Source organism: Bos javanicus, chromosome 11, assembly GCF_032452875.1.
Source record: "Bos javanicus breed banteng chromosome 11, ARS-OSU_banteng_1.0, whole genome shotgun sequence".
Taxonomy (NCBI): domain Eukaryota; kingdom Metazoa; phylum Chordata; class Mammalia; order Artiodactyla; family Bovidae; genus Bos; species Bos javanicus.
In genome coordinates, this window is record NC_083878.1 from 98,255,872 (window position 1) to 98,271,096 (window position 15,225).

Below are 15,225 nucleotides of genomic sequence, written 5' to 3' on the forward strand. Positions count from 1 at the left end.
CTCTGGCCATCCTTAGCGTTCTTGCAATCTCCAGGAAGCCCTGCCTAACCCCATAGCAGCCCTGTGCTCCCTGAGAAAGCTCCAGTCACCTGGGTCCTGGCTGTCTGTCTGCACATGTTTCCCATGGCCCTGGGTTCTTGGCCAGGAGCCTTCTCTGACTCTGGCCCGCGGCTGAGTGATTGGGGCTGGGCGCATCCCAGCCACCCAGGTGAGGCGCCGAGACCTGAATATCCGAACAAAAAAAATGAACTCGCAGAGGGCAATCTCATTTTCCCTATCATTACCAAACTTGAAAAAAAAAATTACAATGGCTATCAAAAGCACATAACGTGTTTGGCTCTATCTGGAGCTTGGGGATTATCAAGGCCCACAGTCCTCGTGGCAGGCAGGGTGGTGGGGAGCAGGGCCCCCCGATATTGGTGGTCTGGGCACCATCTTATCACTGCACTAATGCAGGGCAGCCTAACAGTTTCAGGGACCACAAGTTCACCCCAAGCTGACACCACTAAATCGCTATCAGGACCTGAGGCTGCATGGGCCAGGTGTGGTCATCAGCCCAGGAGGGCCAGGTGCCCCCTGAACACAGATCCACTGGGGAATCCAGGGGACGGCCTAGTTTGGAGTCTCCAGGGATCTAGTGAACTTGGACCTCAGACATATTGCTTCACCTTTCTTGGCCTGCCACGGGTCCCTCCTCTGAAAAATGGGGAGACAGACCCCTGACAGATGGGCCCTCGAGAGGCTTAATACATGTAAGGTGCTTAATTCTGTTCCCAACACTTAGTAGGCCTAGCACAGTACCTAGCACACAGTAAGTGCTCAATAAATGTGTTATTAGTATCAGGAGGGACCTAGACAAACTCGTGGTGGGTCTTCTTGGTAAGGGGAGGAGAGTCTCAGAGATGACGTCATCAGTTTCCAGACCCTGACCCGGTCATAGGAGTTTGATGAGTGATATTCCAGGGAGGGAAGCACTTTCTCAAGGTCAAGGCTGCCAGAAGCAAAGCCGTATCCACTGAGAAGAAGTGAGCTCCCCATCACCGGAGGTGCACAAACAACCACTCGCCTGGCTTTTTTCCGCTCCTCTGCTGGCCAAACCCAGCCCTTCCCACCTGGGTCTTGTGCGGTTTGGGGATTATCAAGGCCCACAGTCCTTGTGGCAGGCAGCGTGGTGAGGAGCAGGCCACTCCCCCCGATATTGGTGGTCTGGGCACTGTCTTATCACTGCACAAGTGCAGGGCAACCTAACGGTTTCAGGGGCCACAAGAAGAAGATTACCACCAGAAATGCCTCTGCTGACAAGCCCTGTGAGATGCCCATGTCACTATCCTGGCAGAATCCCTGGTGAGGACTCAGCCCACTACCCCAGGGACTGAGTCCTCAACTCATTGGCCCTGGACCATCCTCTGGGTCCCCACCCGACCCTGCCATCGGGTACTCACCCCTAGGAACGTCAAGAAGAGGACGTGGACTTCTAGGGTGGCATCGGGGATCTGAGCCACACAACCCTCAGAAACCTGGCTCGTTACGTATGTCACCTCGGAGTCCACAGGCTGTAGGTCACAGTAGACTGTTTCTGCAAGACCTGTGGGAGATCACAGTGGGGAGAGGGACAAGTTAAGAACAAGGTGGTGACAACTGCTCCCACTTTCCGAATGCCTACTGGATGCTTGGCACTGTTTAAGGTCTTTCTTACATCTTCACAGCTACTTTCCAAGGTGTGTGTGTATGTGTGTGTGTGTGTGTGTGTGTGTGTGTGTGCTTGGTCACTCAGTCGTGTCTGACTCATTGCGACCCCGTGGAGCCTGCCCGGCTCCTCTGCCCATGGAATTTTCCAGGCAAGAATACTGGAGAGGGGTGTCATTTCCTCCTCCAGGGGATCTTCCCAACCCAAGGTAGATATCATCACATTCATTCCACAGATGAAGAAACTGAGCCTCAGAAATGAAAAATCTCTTACCTGAGGTCCCAGTGCTAGTAAGTGTAGGGTCAACAGATAAAATGCAGGACATCCAAATTTGAATAAATAAATACGTATTTAAAGTATAAGCATATCCCAAACATTGCATGGGGTATACTTAGACTAAAAATTTTTCAGTGTTTATCTGAAGTTAAAATTTCACCGGGCATCCTATATTTTCATTTGCTACATGCGGCAACGCTAATGGTGTGGCAGGGCCCACATGTACACGCACCCAAGCCTCTCGGCTGGTTCGCTCCAAAGGATCAGGAGGCAAAACTTCCCCTCGTGAGCCTCAAGGAGGCTTGAGAGTCTCCTGGCCCCGGCGGAGAGAGCGAGCCCAGGTTCAGAGGGCAGGGCCGGAGTAGGCCGCAGAGCCTGCTGCCCGGAAACGTAGGTCCTGAGGGAAGGGAATGGAATTTCACCCCGACCCAGCAGAGGAGGAAGAGGAAATGAGGCCCCTACACCTCGTCTGAAGGAATGTGCCGGGGAAGGGGGGGGCTCCGGAGGAGGGAAGGAGGACAGAGAAGGGGAGACTGTTTGGAAGTTTGTGTCTCCATCTTGTCGCGCTCACTTCCTGTTTTCTTGGAGATCAAAGATGGGCGCGGAGGGCCTGGCCGCACGTCCAGCCGACGCCAGCCCAGAGGATGGGGGGAGGGAGGCTTCTTCCGAATCCCGGGCTATTGGTCTGGCTTTGGCTTAACCCGGTCTCTTTGCCCAACTTTCCACTGGTTGGCTCAGGACCCCCAGAGGTCAGAGAAGGACATAAGATGGCCGCCCCACACCCCCACACACACCACCCGCCAGCAACCACTTGGGAAGGATAAGTTCAGGACAAGAACGTTTGGCTTAGAAGTCCTCGCCCTGGCCCTGTCCTGTGTGCCAGGGACCCCAGAGTGCCTGTGGAATAGGGCATTTGAAAGCCAGGGTCCCTGGAACCAGGGTGACCTGGGTTTGTGTCTGAGGAGGCCCAACGCTTACTAGCCTATGTGGCTTTGGTGAACTACTTCACTTTGGGCTTCGGTGTCCTCACTGGTAAAAGGACACTAAGAATAGAATCCACAAAACCATACAGGTGACTGAGAGGACTCCATGAGACAAGGCGTATGGCTGTTTGTTGCTGTTTTTACTTTTTGGCCCCACCGCACAGCCTGTAGGGTCTTAGCTCCCCAATCAGGGATCGAACCTGCACTTCCTACGGTGGAAGCACAGAGTCTTAACCGCTGGACAGCAGAGGTCATTCTTCTGATTTTAATTCTTTGATTGACTCTGGCCATTGGAAAAGAACAGTTGGTCCCAGGTGGGTGGTGAAGTGCTGGGACAGGACAGCTTGCAGGCGCGGGGCCTCAGAGAGGGAGGTCACTGGTGTTTCAGGCTCATCTAGACTCAAGGGCTGGTACCTTTTGCTGCTGTCCCCACTACTTGGGGACCCACCAAGCCCCTCAGTGCTCCCCACATTCCCCCTGACCCTGTCAGTGAGCACAGGCTTCTTGGCTGTTGCTTAGTCATCCTGTAGAGATGGGAGACTGCAGTCCAGAGATGCAGGATGTCCAGAGTCACACAGCACACACAGCTGACCGGGCTGGGTTCGGACCTACCTCTCCCCTCGCAGTCTGGGGTCTGGTCTGCAGATTAGCCCAGCGCCTTCCTCCTTCCTTCAGACTTTCCCTGCCCCCTCCCCAGACTTCCAGGAACCCCAGTTCCTCCCAGATCGCTGGGGCCGCCTGGGGCCACCTCCTCCATGCCGTCAGCGGGAGAGGCCACAGGCCTGGCCATTATGTAATGATCAGATAACAGGCCAGGCTGGGAGATCAGATAAGAGGTCCATTTATTTTGGGGCCTTTTCGAGTCCTGGCCGCCCCCACCCCGCAGACGAGAATGGGGAGACAGGAGGGAGTGTGACGCCCGGGGCCTGTCTCCCGGAGCCGGAGGCGGGCCCAGACAAAGCTGAAAACAATCCCCTGGCACCAAGGGAAACTCCTGGGACCTGGGTTGGAGGAGGCGCCGCTGGGGGCCCGGGTGACCGGCTGAGTGAGAGACCCAGCACTGGGGAGCCACCACTCCAGCCCTGTCTGCTCCCTCTCCTGCCCCACCCACGAGCGCACAGCCACCTCAGGGCTTTCCAAATGGCCACCCCAAGCACCTAGGGAGGCCAAGAGCGTAACGGTCAGCAAAACCAGCTCTGGAGCTGGACGGTATGAGCAAAATCCCAGCTCTGCCTCTTGGACAGCTGGTCAGCATGAGCAAGAGCCTAACTTCTCTGAGCCTCAGCTTCCCCCTTTGCAAGACAGCTGCCATCATGTTTCCTGGGCATCAGGGACTATTTAGAGGCTTTGCATGAGTACATTCATTTGATGCGTGCAGCAATCCTACAAGATGGGGACTGTTATTATGACCATTTGACACAGGGGGACACCAAAGAGTAGGGAGAGGCAAGAATTTGGAAAAGATCCTGATGCTGGAAAGATTGAGGGCGAACAGGAGAAGAGGCTGACAGAGGACGAGATGGTTGGATGGGATCACCAACTCAATGAAGGTGAATTTGAGAAAACTCCAGGAGATAGTGAAGGACAAGGAAGCCTGGCATGCTGCAGTTCTTGGGGTTGCAAAGAGTTGGACATGACTGAGCAGCTGAACAACCACAGCAAGAATTTGCCTGAGGGCACCCAGCTGTTAAGCGGCAGGGTTCATACTGGAACCCAGACCATCCAGCTCTAGCACCCAGCACCCACTGCACAGGCTGTGTTAGCTGCAGGAGGTAGCCCGTGTACAGATCCTGGTATGCAGTAAGTGTTCTGGACACAGAGGCCGTGATCATTCTATGAAACCAGGGCAGGTCCTCTTTGACAGAGGTCTTTTCTGCTTTTTCTCTTCTTCAGTCACCCAGTCACCCTTTGCTCCTTTCAGGATCCAACCACGGCCTCAAAGATTTCCCTGCGTCCAGCCCAACCACTGCTCCCTGGGCCTGGCCACCAGCAAGACCTCAGCACTCCTTTCCCCAGTCTGTCCTGGGCTGCTGATGTCTCTGGCTTAAGGCCACCCTCCACAACCTGGAGTGGAGTTATAAAGTACCAGGATCCAGGACTTCCCTGGTGGTCCAGCGGCTAAGACTCTGAGCCCCCAGTGCAGGGGGCCCAGGTTTGATCCCTGGTCAGGGAACTAGATCTCACCTGCCGCAATTAAGAGTTCCCATGCCACAATTAAAGATCCCACTGCTGCAATTAAAAAAATTTTTTTAAATAAAGTGCGGGGATCAAGAGATGTTGAAGTTTCAGATCCTGATTCTGCTTCTTTCCAGCTTCCTTTCCATGCCTCAGTGCTATTATTTGTAAAATGGAGTGGTCGTAGTCAAAATACCTTCCTCAGTGAGTTGGTGGAAACATTGGTAAATTGACCCATGCATGGTGCTAAGCAGGATTCCTGCTCAGGAACTAGCAGTCTCTGTCAGTTATTTATGTCCATCAGGGGGGATGTGAACGTTTTCATCAAACATACCTTGTTCCTTGCCCTTTCTGTGCTCTCTCCCTGAACACTTCTTTTCAACTCCTATTCATCCTTCAAAACCCTGTGGGGAAAATCTCATCAGAACCCATCCAGCTGTGCTCTAGGTGAGAGACCCACTATAGGTGCAGGAAAGAAACCTAATGTGTGGGGTGAGATGATTTGGCAACAGAGAACCTCACTGTCTTCCCCAAGGCACTATGGTGTATGGTTAGGTCCCAGGCTCGAGCTCCTGTTACTCATTTCTGAGCTGTGTTACTCAGGCAAATTCCTTCACCTGCCAGCGCCCTAGAATTCTCAGCTGTGAACTGGGGCTAATAGGAGAGCCTGCTTCATCGGGCTTTTGTGCAGGTTAAGTCTGATAGTACACATAACAGGCCTAGAGCAGTGGTCTGGCCTTCACCTCCACCTTTGTCACAAGTATTAAAGTCAATTTAGCCCTGGATGAGGGTTCTCTTTAGCCTCCAGAGCTGATGCCCCAAAGCTGGGGTTGGAGCTAGAAGAAGGGGCTCCAGAACCAGGACGATCAGTATTCCAAGCCTCCCACAGCCACCCAGGCCACCTATGGTACAAGGAAAAGAAGCTGAGTTCAATAGACAGCTTGGATCTGTCACTAGTCCTGAGCCTTGATTTCCTCATCCATAATCTGGGTATAGAGACAAAGGGCTGCCTGATGCGCTGGAGACACAGAAGAGGCGGCCCCTCCCGCTCACCCTGATTCCTCATTAGGCCCTTTGTCCTCCAAGGGTCCAGCACTGACCTAATGGTGCCCATAAGAAATTGAGATAGATTCTTTCTCTCCCTCTGGGGTTTAGTGTTACCAACTATCTGGCCGAAGTGAGAACCTTAATTAATGGTCCTGCCCTCACTGTCCCAGGGAACCCCTGTCTCCTGGTTCACACAGCTCCTGCTCCAACCTACCTTTCCTCCTGGCAAACGAGAAGCTGCCCCGAATGCAGACTATAGGGATGGATATCTGTAGGCTGTGTCCTGCATCCCTAGCCCCTTCTCAGGGGTCAGGGCTGGGGAGACCCTCACGCAGGTGGCCAGCAGCTCAGGGGATGCCAAGTCACACCTCTACCCTGTCTTTCAGCAAGCCCTTACCCACACTTAGGAAACACTCTTTGATTCCAGCCACCCCGCATGGGCCACGAACCCCAGCACCTCCACTTCTGGGACTCTATCCAAGTGAAATACTCCAAAATACAGGAAAAGATGCATGTACCAAAAACGTGCTTGGAAGTGGTATTTATAACTGGTCCCAAGGGGAAACCACCTAAGTATTCAACAACAAAGGATTCATTAGGGAAATGATGAGATGGCACGTTTAAGGGAGAGAATATTCTAGAACCACAATGGCATGATCATGGAGTCCACATGACAACATAGAAAACTTCTGGGACATAAAAAGTGTACGTAAGATTTCCAAGTTTGATCCACTTGCATTGAAAAATGCTAGACAATAGCCAGTAAGAAAGACACCAGCATGCTAACAAGGCCCAAATTAATAGAAGGAGCTGGGAGGTCATTTCCCCCATTCTTATCTATTTTCTTTGAGGAGCAGACTCTAGTGACTATATGGTTAAATTGCTTTAAAAAAAATCTACATATTTGCTCTTAAAAGAAATTCCAACATGACAGGAAAGGATGTTTTAGAAAGTGAAGATCCTCTAGAAGAACCTGGTGCTAAAGAGCAGTGACATTGGGGTTTTCTTTGTGCATATGGTACATTGCATATGTGCTCAATCGTGTCTGACTCTGCAACCCCCTGGACTGTAGCCCTCCAGGCTCCTTTGTCCATGGGATTCTCCAGGCAAGAATACTGGAGTGGGTTGCCATTTCCTTCTCCAGGGGATATTCCCAACCCAGGGATCAAACCCAAGTCTGCTGTCTCCTGCATTTGGCCGGCAGTTTCTTTTACTGGCTGAGCCACTTGGGAAGCTCAGAGTGTGTGTTACTGCTATTTTATTCTTATAGAACTGGAGTCAGTACTGTACGAGCATCTGACAGTGTGTCCCAGACAGATGTCCACAACAGTGCAGATCTGGGAATAGCTTTTTCTTGGTAACCGCTATGTGAGATTCCAGTACATAGTCAGCCATGTCATGGAGCCCAGGCTGGTGGACACTGCCTGGCTTTTGTTACAGGCACCTACGGACCATACATCCTTACTGAGTTGGGCAAGTAAGGCCTTGGGGCTGACTTCTGAAGGCAAGGATGTTACATAAGTTAGGGTTTTGAAAGATTCTGCCAAGTTGTGTTCCCAGAAGGCTGGATTCATCTGGGGACCTGTTTTGGTCCAATTTTGACCCCCCTCAGCTTGAATGAGGATGCCTGGGTCACTAGCACCCACACCCCCTCCCCTGGCATGGAGATCTGGCTTCCACATCCTGGTCCTGGTCCTGGTCCTGGTCCCTATCTGCCCTCCATGGGCCTCAGTTTACCAGCTAGTAACTGAGCTGGGTCGGATGGGTTTGGAATGCCCTTGAGCCCTGTGCTCAAGGGGTGCCCTTTGAAAGATTCTGCCAAGTTGTGTTCCCAGAAGGCTGGATCCATCTGGGGACCTGTTTTGATCCTATTTTGACCGCTGGTGTGCCAGCACCTTCCAGCAGGAGCAGATTAATACGTTATCAGGAGTTTTTCCAACTGGCTGTTAAACACAGCCATAATTAAAAATTAAATTTTATAAGCTTATAATTAAATAAATCACATATTTAATGTGTAATATATATCAAATGTACACTATTGTATTGAAAGTCATAAACCCCTAATTATTTTATTCCGCTTATATTATCTGTGTTCTTGAGGTTATCTATGTCTGTCATATCTGGGTGGTGGAAATAGTAGATAAAGCTTTATTATGGCGCAGCCGCCCCAACTCCAAGTCTGCTGAGTTGATAGCTTGAAATCAGCTGGGTGGGAACATTGACACCATGAATATTAACAAACATTAACCCCCCCTGCCCTCACCCACCTCTCCCAACCCACTGTTGACTCTTTGCCAGCACACCACTGCCTTCCATCCTATAAAACCCGACCCTAAAGAGCTGCGAGGGTCTTTCTCTGATGACCTAGAGGAAGAGAGTGTTATCAAACTAGAAAGTGGGGGAGGCTGGAGAAAGGCAAGATGGCCGGGGGCCTATCGTGGAGTTCAGGTACAGCTTCTGTCGGAACTGTGTGAACTCAGCAGGTCAGAACCTCCACTTCCCCTCCTGTAAAATGGGGTGATAGAGACAGCCGTCTTGGAAGATAATTGGGAGCTTACGGAGAGCAGCTGCCATATCACTCCCTGATCAGGACCAAGTGATCCTGTGGCTCAAAGGAGCCACAGGCCTGGGGAGAAACCCTGCTGGATCACTTAATGTCTTAGACTCGGTTTCCTGTATTGTCAGTGAGGCAGTGGGAAGAGCTTAGAGACCCAGGATTAGGGACCTTAAAATGCCTTGGCTGGAGTTAGGGGTTTCCCTGATGGCTCAGTGATAAAGAACCTGCCTGCAAAGCAAGAGACAGAGAGAGACGCAGGTTCGATCCCTGACTAGGGAAGATCCCCTGGAGAAGGAAATGGCAACCCACTCCAGTATGCTTGCCTGGAGAAATCCCGTGGACAGAAGAGCCTGGCGGGCTATAGTCCACGTGGTCGCAAAGAGTCAGATACAACTGAGTGACTAAATAACAATAACGACAGGGTAGGGCAGGGAGGGGGTGATCATCATTGCTTCTGTTCCCATTCTCACCCCCCTCCCCTACCCCTTAAGGAGGTCCTGGATGTGCCCGAGGTGAGGGGGTGTCCACAGGGCTTTCTGGGGGCTTCAAATAAATCAGGGGCAGGGCACAGAGAGGCCCAAGGAGAGTGGCATGAGGGGCCGGGGTCCCCGACTCCTCGCTAACTCTCGTCTGGTCATTTCAAAAGGTCGCAGAGGCCATGACCACCTGGAGAAGCCCCCGGGCTGAACCCCTAGTCTGGGCTGTGCCCCTATTCTGCACACTTCTTGGGTATAAGCGGAGGGAGCACCCAGTCAGAAGGGTTCTGGGAGCCGCTCACAGGCCCCGGGGAAGGTGAAGGAGGAGGAGTGTAATCATAAAACCACAACAAACAGAAACCAGCTTGCCACTGACTTTCCCCGAGGGGGCTTCTCTTATCACCCTCTACTCGCCTCAGCGGCCCGAAGGCAGTCCCCCAATATCACACCACGAGGAAACACAACAGGAGATCTGAACCCAGAGCCCAGGTTCTGACTCTGAGACCGTGCACCCTCCCATCCCACCCATGCCTCAGTTGAGGAACTTAAGGCCCAGAGAGGGTAGGGGACTCGCCAGGGGCTGCACAGCACTCTAGGACCTGGGCTTCCTGGGGAGAAACTGGACGTAGCTGGAGGCCAGAGCTAAGGTAAATAACTCATCACTGTTTGCCCGAGTCATTTAGGATGGAAAGTTCTTCATCCTGCCAAACCGGGACGTTTGGTCACCCTGTGACATCTGTCTCAGGTGGTCCAGAACCCCCCCCCCGACCTCAGGACAGCTCCACTGGGCGCGAATTGGGACAGAGGGAGGAGGCCGGGAACACTGGGGGCCTGGTCTGTGCCCTGGGGGCCCAGTCACCCCCTCCCCGGGTCCCTGGACACCTACTTGTGGGGCCGAGGCTGCACACGACCAGCAGCAGGGCCATGGCCTGGCAGAGCACGCCGCGGTCCATGCTGTCCTTCCGGGGGTCTGCGTGCGGGGCCTTATCCGGTGTCCAGGGGCAGGGCTGCGGACGGGCGCGGGGGCCGGCGTGGGCTCTCGCAGGGACCCAAGGGCAGCAGGCAGCTGGAGCGACGGCGTCCCTGCTCCAGCCTTCTGAGGTGGCGGCCGAGGGGTCAGGAGAAGCGGGCACGGGAGCGTGGGGCCAGGCCAGGGGGTTGCTGGGCCAGCCTTAAGCGGTGAGAGGCTGCAGGGCTTCTGTGGACGGTGGCAGTGGCGACTGCAGTCCTGGCCTGTGGATACAGATGGAGGCTGGGGTCTGACCGTCAGCTATGGGGAGCTCCGGCTCATCCAGCCTGGCCCGGGGAGGCAGGAAATGCGCTTCCTTAGAGAAGGGGCCGGGCCAGGCGGCCTGCCAGGCGGGGAGAGGAAGTGCCACGGGCTTTGTCGCTGGGTGGGGGGCCCTGGGGCGGGGGTGTTTGTGTGTGGGGGGGGAGGCAGTGGGGTGGGAGGACCCAGGCTCCAGGTTCGTTTCCCCACATGCCCCACCCTCCCATCCCACCCTCTCCAACGGCTGGCTAGTGGGGTGCATCTGGCAAGCCCGGGGGGCAGATGAAAAGAATCATCCTAACAGCCCACCAAGGGGCACCATCAGGGGCCAGGCCTGGCCAAGGCCTGGAACTTCATGGGGAACTCAGCTCCGTGAACTCGCTGTCCCCGTTTTGTAGATGAGGGGACAGAGGCTTGATGAGATGTGATCACTGACCCAAGAAGATGGTGGAGCTGGAGTTTGAACAGGTCTCGTCGGGCACTAACATTGGTTTCCCTAAGTGTGACACTGGGCTGGCGTTCCCTTGTTTTGTAAGCAGGGAGCCTGAGGCCCAGGATAGGGGAGCAATGCTTCAAAATTGGCACAGTGCAGCAGCTGGTGCTGAGATCTCAGGGCCCAGAGAGGACCGGGGACAAGCCCACTGCCACACAGTCGCCCTGGAAATAAAGCAGGTACAACAATGCCTTCCTCGCCAGGCGGTTGCGAGATTTCCGTGGGTCCAGGTGCCATAGCACGGAGCTCTGGGCCCGGCACTCAGAAAGGGCTTGCCCATCACACTCCCTGAGCCTGGGAGACAGTCCCAGAGCTGTTCCTTTTTCATTTGCAAACAGTTAGCACCAACTACATGTCGGCCTTGATGCTAGTCATGGGTAGCACTTTAGGATCAGCCCCAGGAGGCTCAGAGGAGGAAGCCGGAGCTGCCTGGAGGAGGGAACGTTTAGGTCTGGCCTGTGGAAGTCTGGGCGAGTTGGCGTGAGGGGGTAGAAAAGGGGGTGAGGAGGGCATGTCAGGCTGGGCACCAGCCTGAGCAAAGACACAAAGGCAAGAAGTGGCCTGACGGCCGCAGGTCAAGCAAGGGTGTGGTGGGGACAAGAGACCTAGAGAGGCAGACTCTGGCCTTGCTCTGGGAGGGGGGCAGTTTTTACTTTAATTTATCTGCACTGGGTCTCAGTTGCAGTATGCTGAACTTCAGTCTTTGTTACAGCAAGGATCTTCAAGTTACAGCTTGAGAGATTTTTAGTTTCAGCATGTGAGAATCTAGTTCTCTGACCAGGGATCGAACCCGGGACTCCTGCATTGAGAGCACAGTCTTAACCACCAGACCACTAGGGAAGTCCCAGGGAGTGGGGGGCCTTGAATGCCAGGACTTTATCCTGAAGGCCTCGGGAGTCACAGAGGGTTCTGGAGAGAGGGTGCTGGCAGAGTGGGCTTGGAGAAGATGAATTTCCATCCCACAGTGGGGACAGAGCCAGGGGCTTTCCTCTTTACACTTGTCCTGGTCACAGATGGAGAAACCAAGGCCCAGGGAAGAAGGAGAAGGTGGGAGCCCTGGCTGCCTCCGGACAAAGCGGGGGCCGAGTGGAGCGTGTTTGTGTCTGCAGGAGCTGACCCCCAGGGCAGGAAGGGCGGGTGTGGCTCCTTGGGTGGAGGTGGGGGAAGGTTTGCTCGCCCAGCCCTGCGGCTGCACTTTCCGTGCCCGGCCAGGCTCGGGTCTCGGGTCACCAGAGACCCATCCCAGTCCAGCAAGGCCAGGAAGGCTGTGACAGAGCAGAGGGAGACCCCTGAGAGTGACTGTTTCTCGGCCTTTTCCTGCAGCCTCAGGGATGGGGAGGTGGGCATCACCAGGCACAAGGTGGCTCCACTGGGGGAAGGTTGGGTGCCTGTGAGGTTCCCCCAGGCAGAGTCCATGCCCCAGCGACAGTTAGTTACTCCAGTCCCCCCAGAGCTGAACTCTTCCTCTCTCAGGCCCCACCCTAGGCCTTCCTCTGTCAACTCTGGATCCCCTCAGTCACGCCAGAAACACAGGAGGAAGCTGAGGCTCCCTGAGGTTTGAGTGACCCCAGCTGGAGACCCCAGGGCTGCCTGGCTCCAAGCTCTGCTCCTTCCCGTCTGCTCCCATCTGAGCTTGAAGAGGACAGATGGCCCTAGGTGAGGGGGATTGTTATCCAGAATGGGTGTTGGGGCATCTGAGGCCATAACGGGGACCCCATGGGAGGCTCCTCTCAAACCTCCCTCCCAGGAACTTTCCTGGTGGCCCAGTGGCTATGACTCCAAGTTCCCAATGCAGAGGGCCTGGGTTTGATCCGTGGTCAGGGAGCTAGATCCTATGTGCTGCAACTAAGACCCCATGCAGTGAAATAAATAAATATTAAAAAAAAAAAGAAAACACCGCCCTCCCATCCACCCTTATGCTGCTAATTCATCCCCTCTCACACGGTAAGCAGGACCCACTGGGTTTCTCTAGAAAGTGGGATAGGCCTAGATGGACCCAGGACATGCTTGAGGGTGACTTCCAGGAAGAGAAAAACCTAAGGAGGGCCTGGAGTCCTGAGCCCAGGGGCCCGGTGGAGGGAGGAAGAGGCACCCAGGGCTGGAGAGGGGGCTCACCCCAAAGCTCCCATAGCACCCTGACGCCCCCAGCCCTCAGCCAGTCTCATGCTGTGTGAGTCTCTCTGCTCGACTAGAAGCCCCTCAAGGGCAGGGACTTGGATGTCTCTGCTCCACTGTTTCCCCAGCACAGAGCCCAGGAGGACCTTCTGGTCCTTAAGACTCATTGATTAAAAGCATGAAGTTCCGCAGAAGGTAAGGCAGGAGCGGAGCCGGGGGACGCATAGGGCAACTGAGACACAGAGAGGTAGGCCTTTGCTCCTGTCCCCAGTGGCAGAGGCCAGTCCCCAGGCTGGGCTGCCCATCCCCAGGGAGTTTCACAGTCACTGTGACACCGACCCGCAGGCGGGGAGCAGCCTTGGGTTAGTGGTCTCCTGTTTGCCCCCCAGATGCACACCCCATTCCAGCGGACACATCTGCCTCCTCCGGCCCCGCTACCCACCCCCAACCCCATCCCTGCACAGCTCAGAGAGGAAGGAGCCAGAGGATTCATTCTTCTGGCTCCTTCCCCACAGGGTCACTGCAGATTGGTGGCCTCTCTGCTCCAGAGGCCACAGCCCTGACCTGGCCCTCTCCACCCAGCCCTTCAGGCTGAGGGTAGTCACGGGTCATGGCCACTGCCAGCCCCGGGCTTCGGCACTGTCCCTCGTGACTTTCCTACACCCTGCCCACACCTGTGTCAACAGACCCTTCACTCCACTCCTCCAATTGTCCCACTGGAGCGTGCCGTCTGTTTCCTGCTGGGGCCCTGACTGATACAGACGTTTTCAGGTGCCGCCTAGCCACACGCCAAAGAGACAAGCGGCCAATGGCCAGGCGTCCGGGCGGGGCCCCCGCCGCGGGCAGGTGCCCCTTCCTCTCCCCCGCTGGCCGGGAAGACCGGGGCTGCAGGAGCGGATGGAGCACGTCTACCCTGGCCGCGGGCCACCAGAGGAATTTCAGACGGCCCCCAGGGACCCCCCCACCAGGCGGCGGGCTGTCTCCAGCACCGGCCTGGAGCCAGGAACAGTTGAAAACAGCAGGACCAGACCCACACAGGCAAGGGAGAGCGTGGGTGCGGGGAAAGACGGCACTGGCCTGGGAGTCAGGGTGCCCAGGCTTCAGGCAAGACCTCCACGTCTTGTGATAACTGAGGAGAATCTACGTGTAACTCGGGGGACTCTGCTTGGTGCTCCTGGTGACCTAAATGGGGAGGAAATTCAGAAAAGAGGGGCTGTATGTAGATGCATAGCTGATTCACTCTGCTGTACAACGGAAACTAACACAACATTGTAAGGCGACTGTACTCCAATAAGAATTAATTTAAAAAAATGTTCTGTGTCTCAGCTTTTACCTCTGTGCAGTGGGAGGGCAGTCTGCTGGCCAGGAGGAACCCAAAGCCCAGGAGAACAATCGGAAGCACCCCACCACCATTCACACGCTTGCCCTGTGCCAAGTGCCACCTCCCGGCCACTTTAACGGGCTGAGACTGTTGCATCTCCATTTTACAGTGGAGGAAACTGAGGCTCAAGTGCGCAGGACAACAGGGCTGAGGAGGAGGGGCAGAGGCTAATTCTAATCTGGGCCTGTCCTTCCTCCCTTGACTTCCAGAACATTCCATCCTGGTTTTCCTCCCACCTCCCTGGTTGCCTTATCTGCCTCTTCTCTGGTACCTCCCCATCCTTCCTTACTTGGACCCTGGGTCTCTTCCCTTCTCTGTTTATTCTCACTCTCAAGTCCGATTTTCTCAAGTCTTTGCGACCATGATGTCATGTCCCAGAACAAACCCAGGGACTCAGACTCCAATAATTAAAACGAACATTTTGTGAACCTATATATATATATATATATATATATATATACCCTTAGGATGAGCATTCACCCTGTTCCATTTTCTTTCAAATACTGATCACTAGACACCCTATTGATATCATTGCCCACTGTGGGTCTTGGGCATAGAATATAATGCCCTAGATGCTCGCCACTCAAAATGTAGTCTTAGCGTCTCCTGGGAGCTTCTCTCAGGCTCTGCCCCAGACCTGCTGAATCAGAAGCTGCGTTTAATTGATATCCTCAGGACATTCACGTGCACATTCCAGTTTGGGAAGGACTGTTCTGGGTGCCCTCATCCAGATAGCTTTAAAGACCATCCATACATTGGCAGCTC

At 54.6% G+C, this 15,225-nt stretch overlaps 1 protein-coding gene across 1 annotated transcript in view; it reads right to left on the bottom strand.

Moving 5' to 3' along the window:
• Positions 1 to 10,525, bottom strand: part of ENG (endoglin) — a 32,022-nt gene extending 21,497 nt beyond the window's left edge. The window contains exons 1-2 of the mRNA XM_061433580.1: positions 10,088 to 10,525; positions 1,443 to 1,585 (exon numbers count right to left, since the gene is read on the bottom strand). Of these exons, the coding sequence (XP_061289564.1) occupies positions 1,443 to 1,585; positions 10,088 to 10,154 (210 nt within the window). The 5' untranslated portion in view covers positions 10,155 to 10,525. The remainder of the gene's footprint in view (positions 1 to 1,442; positions 1,586 to 10,087) is intronic.
• Positions 10,526 to 15,225: the final 4,700 nt, after the last annotated feature.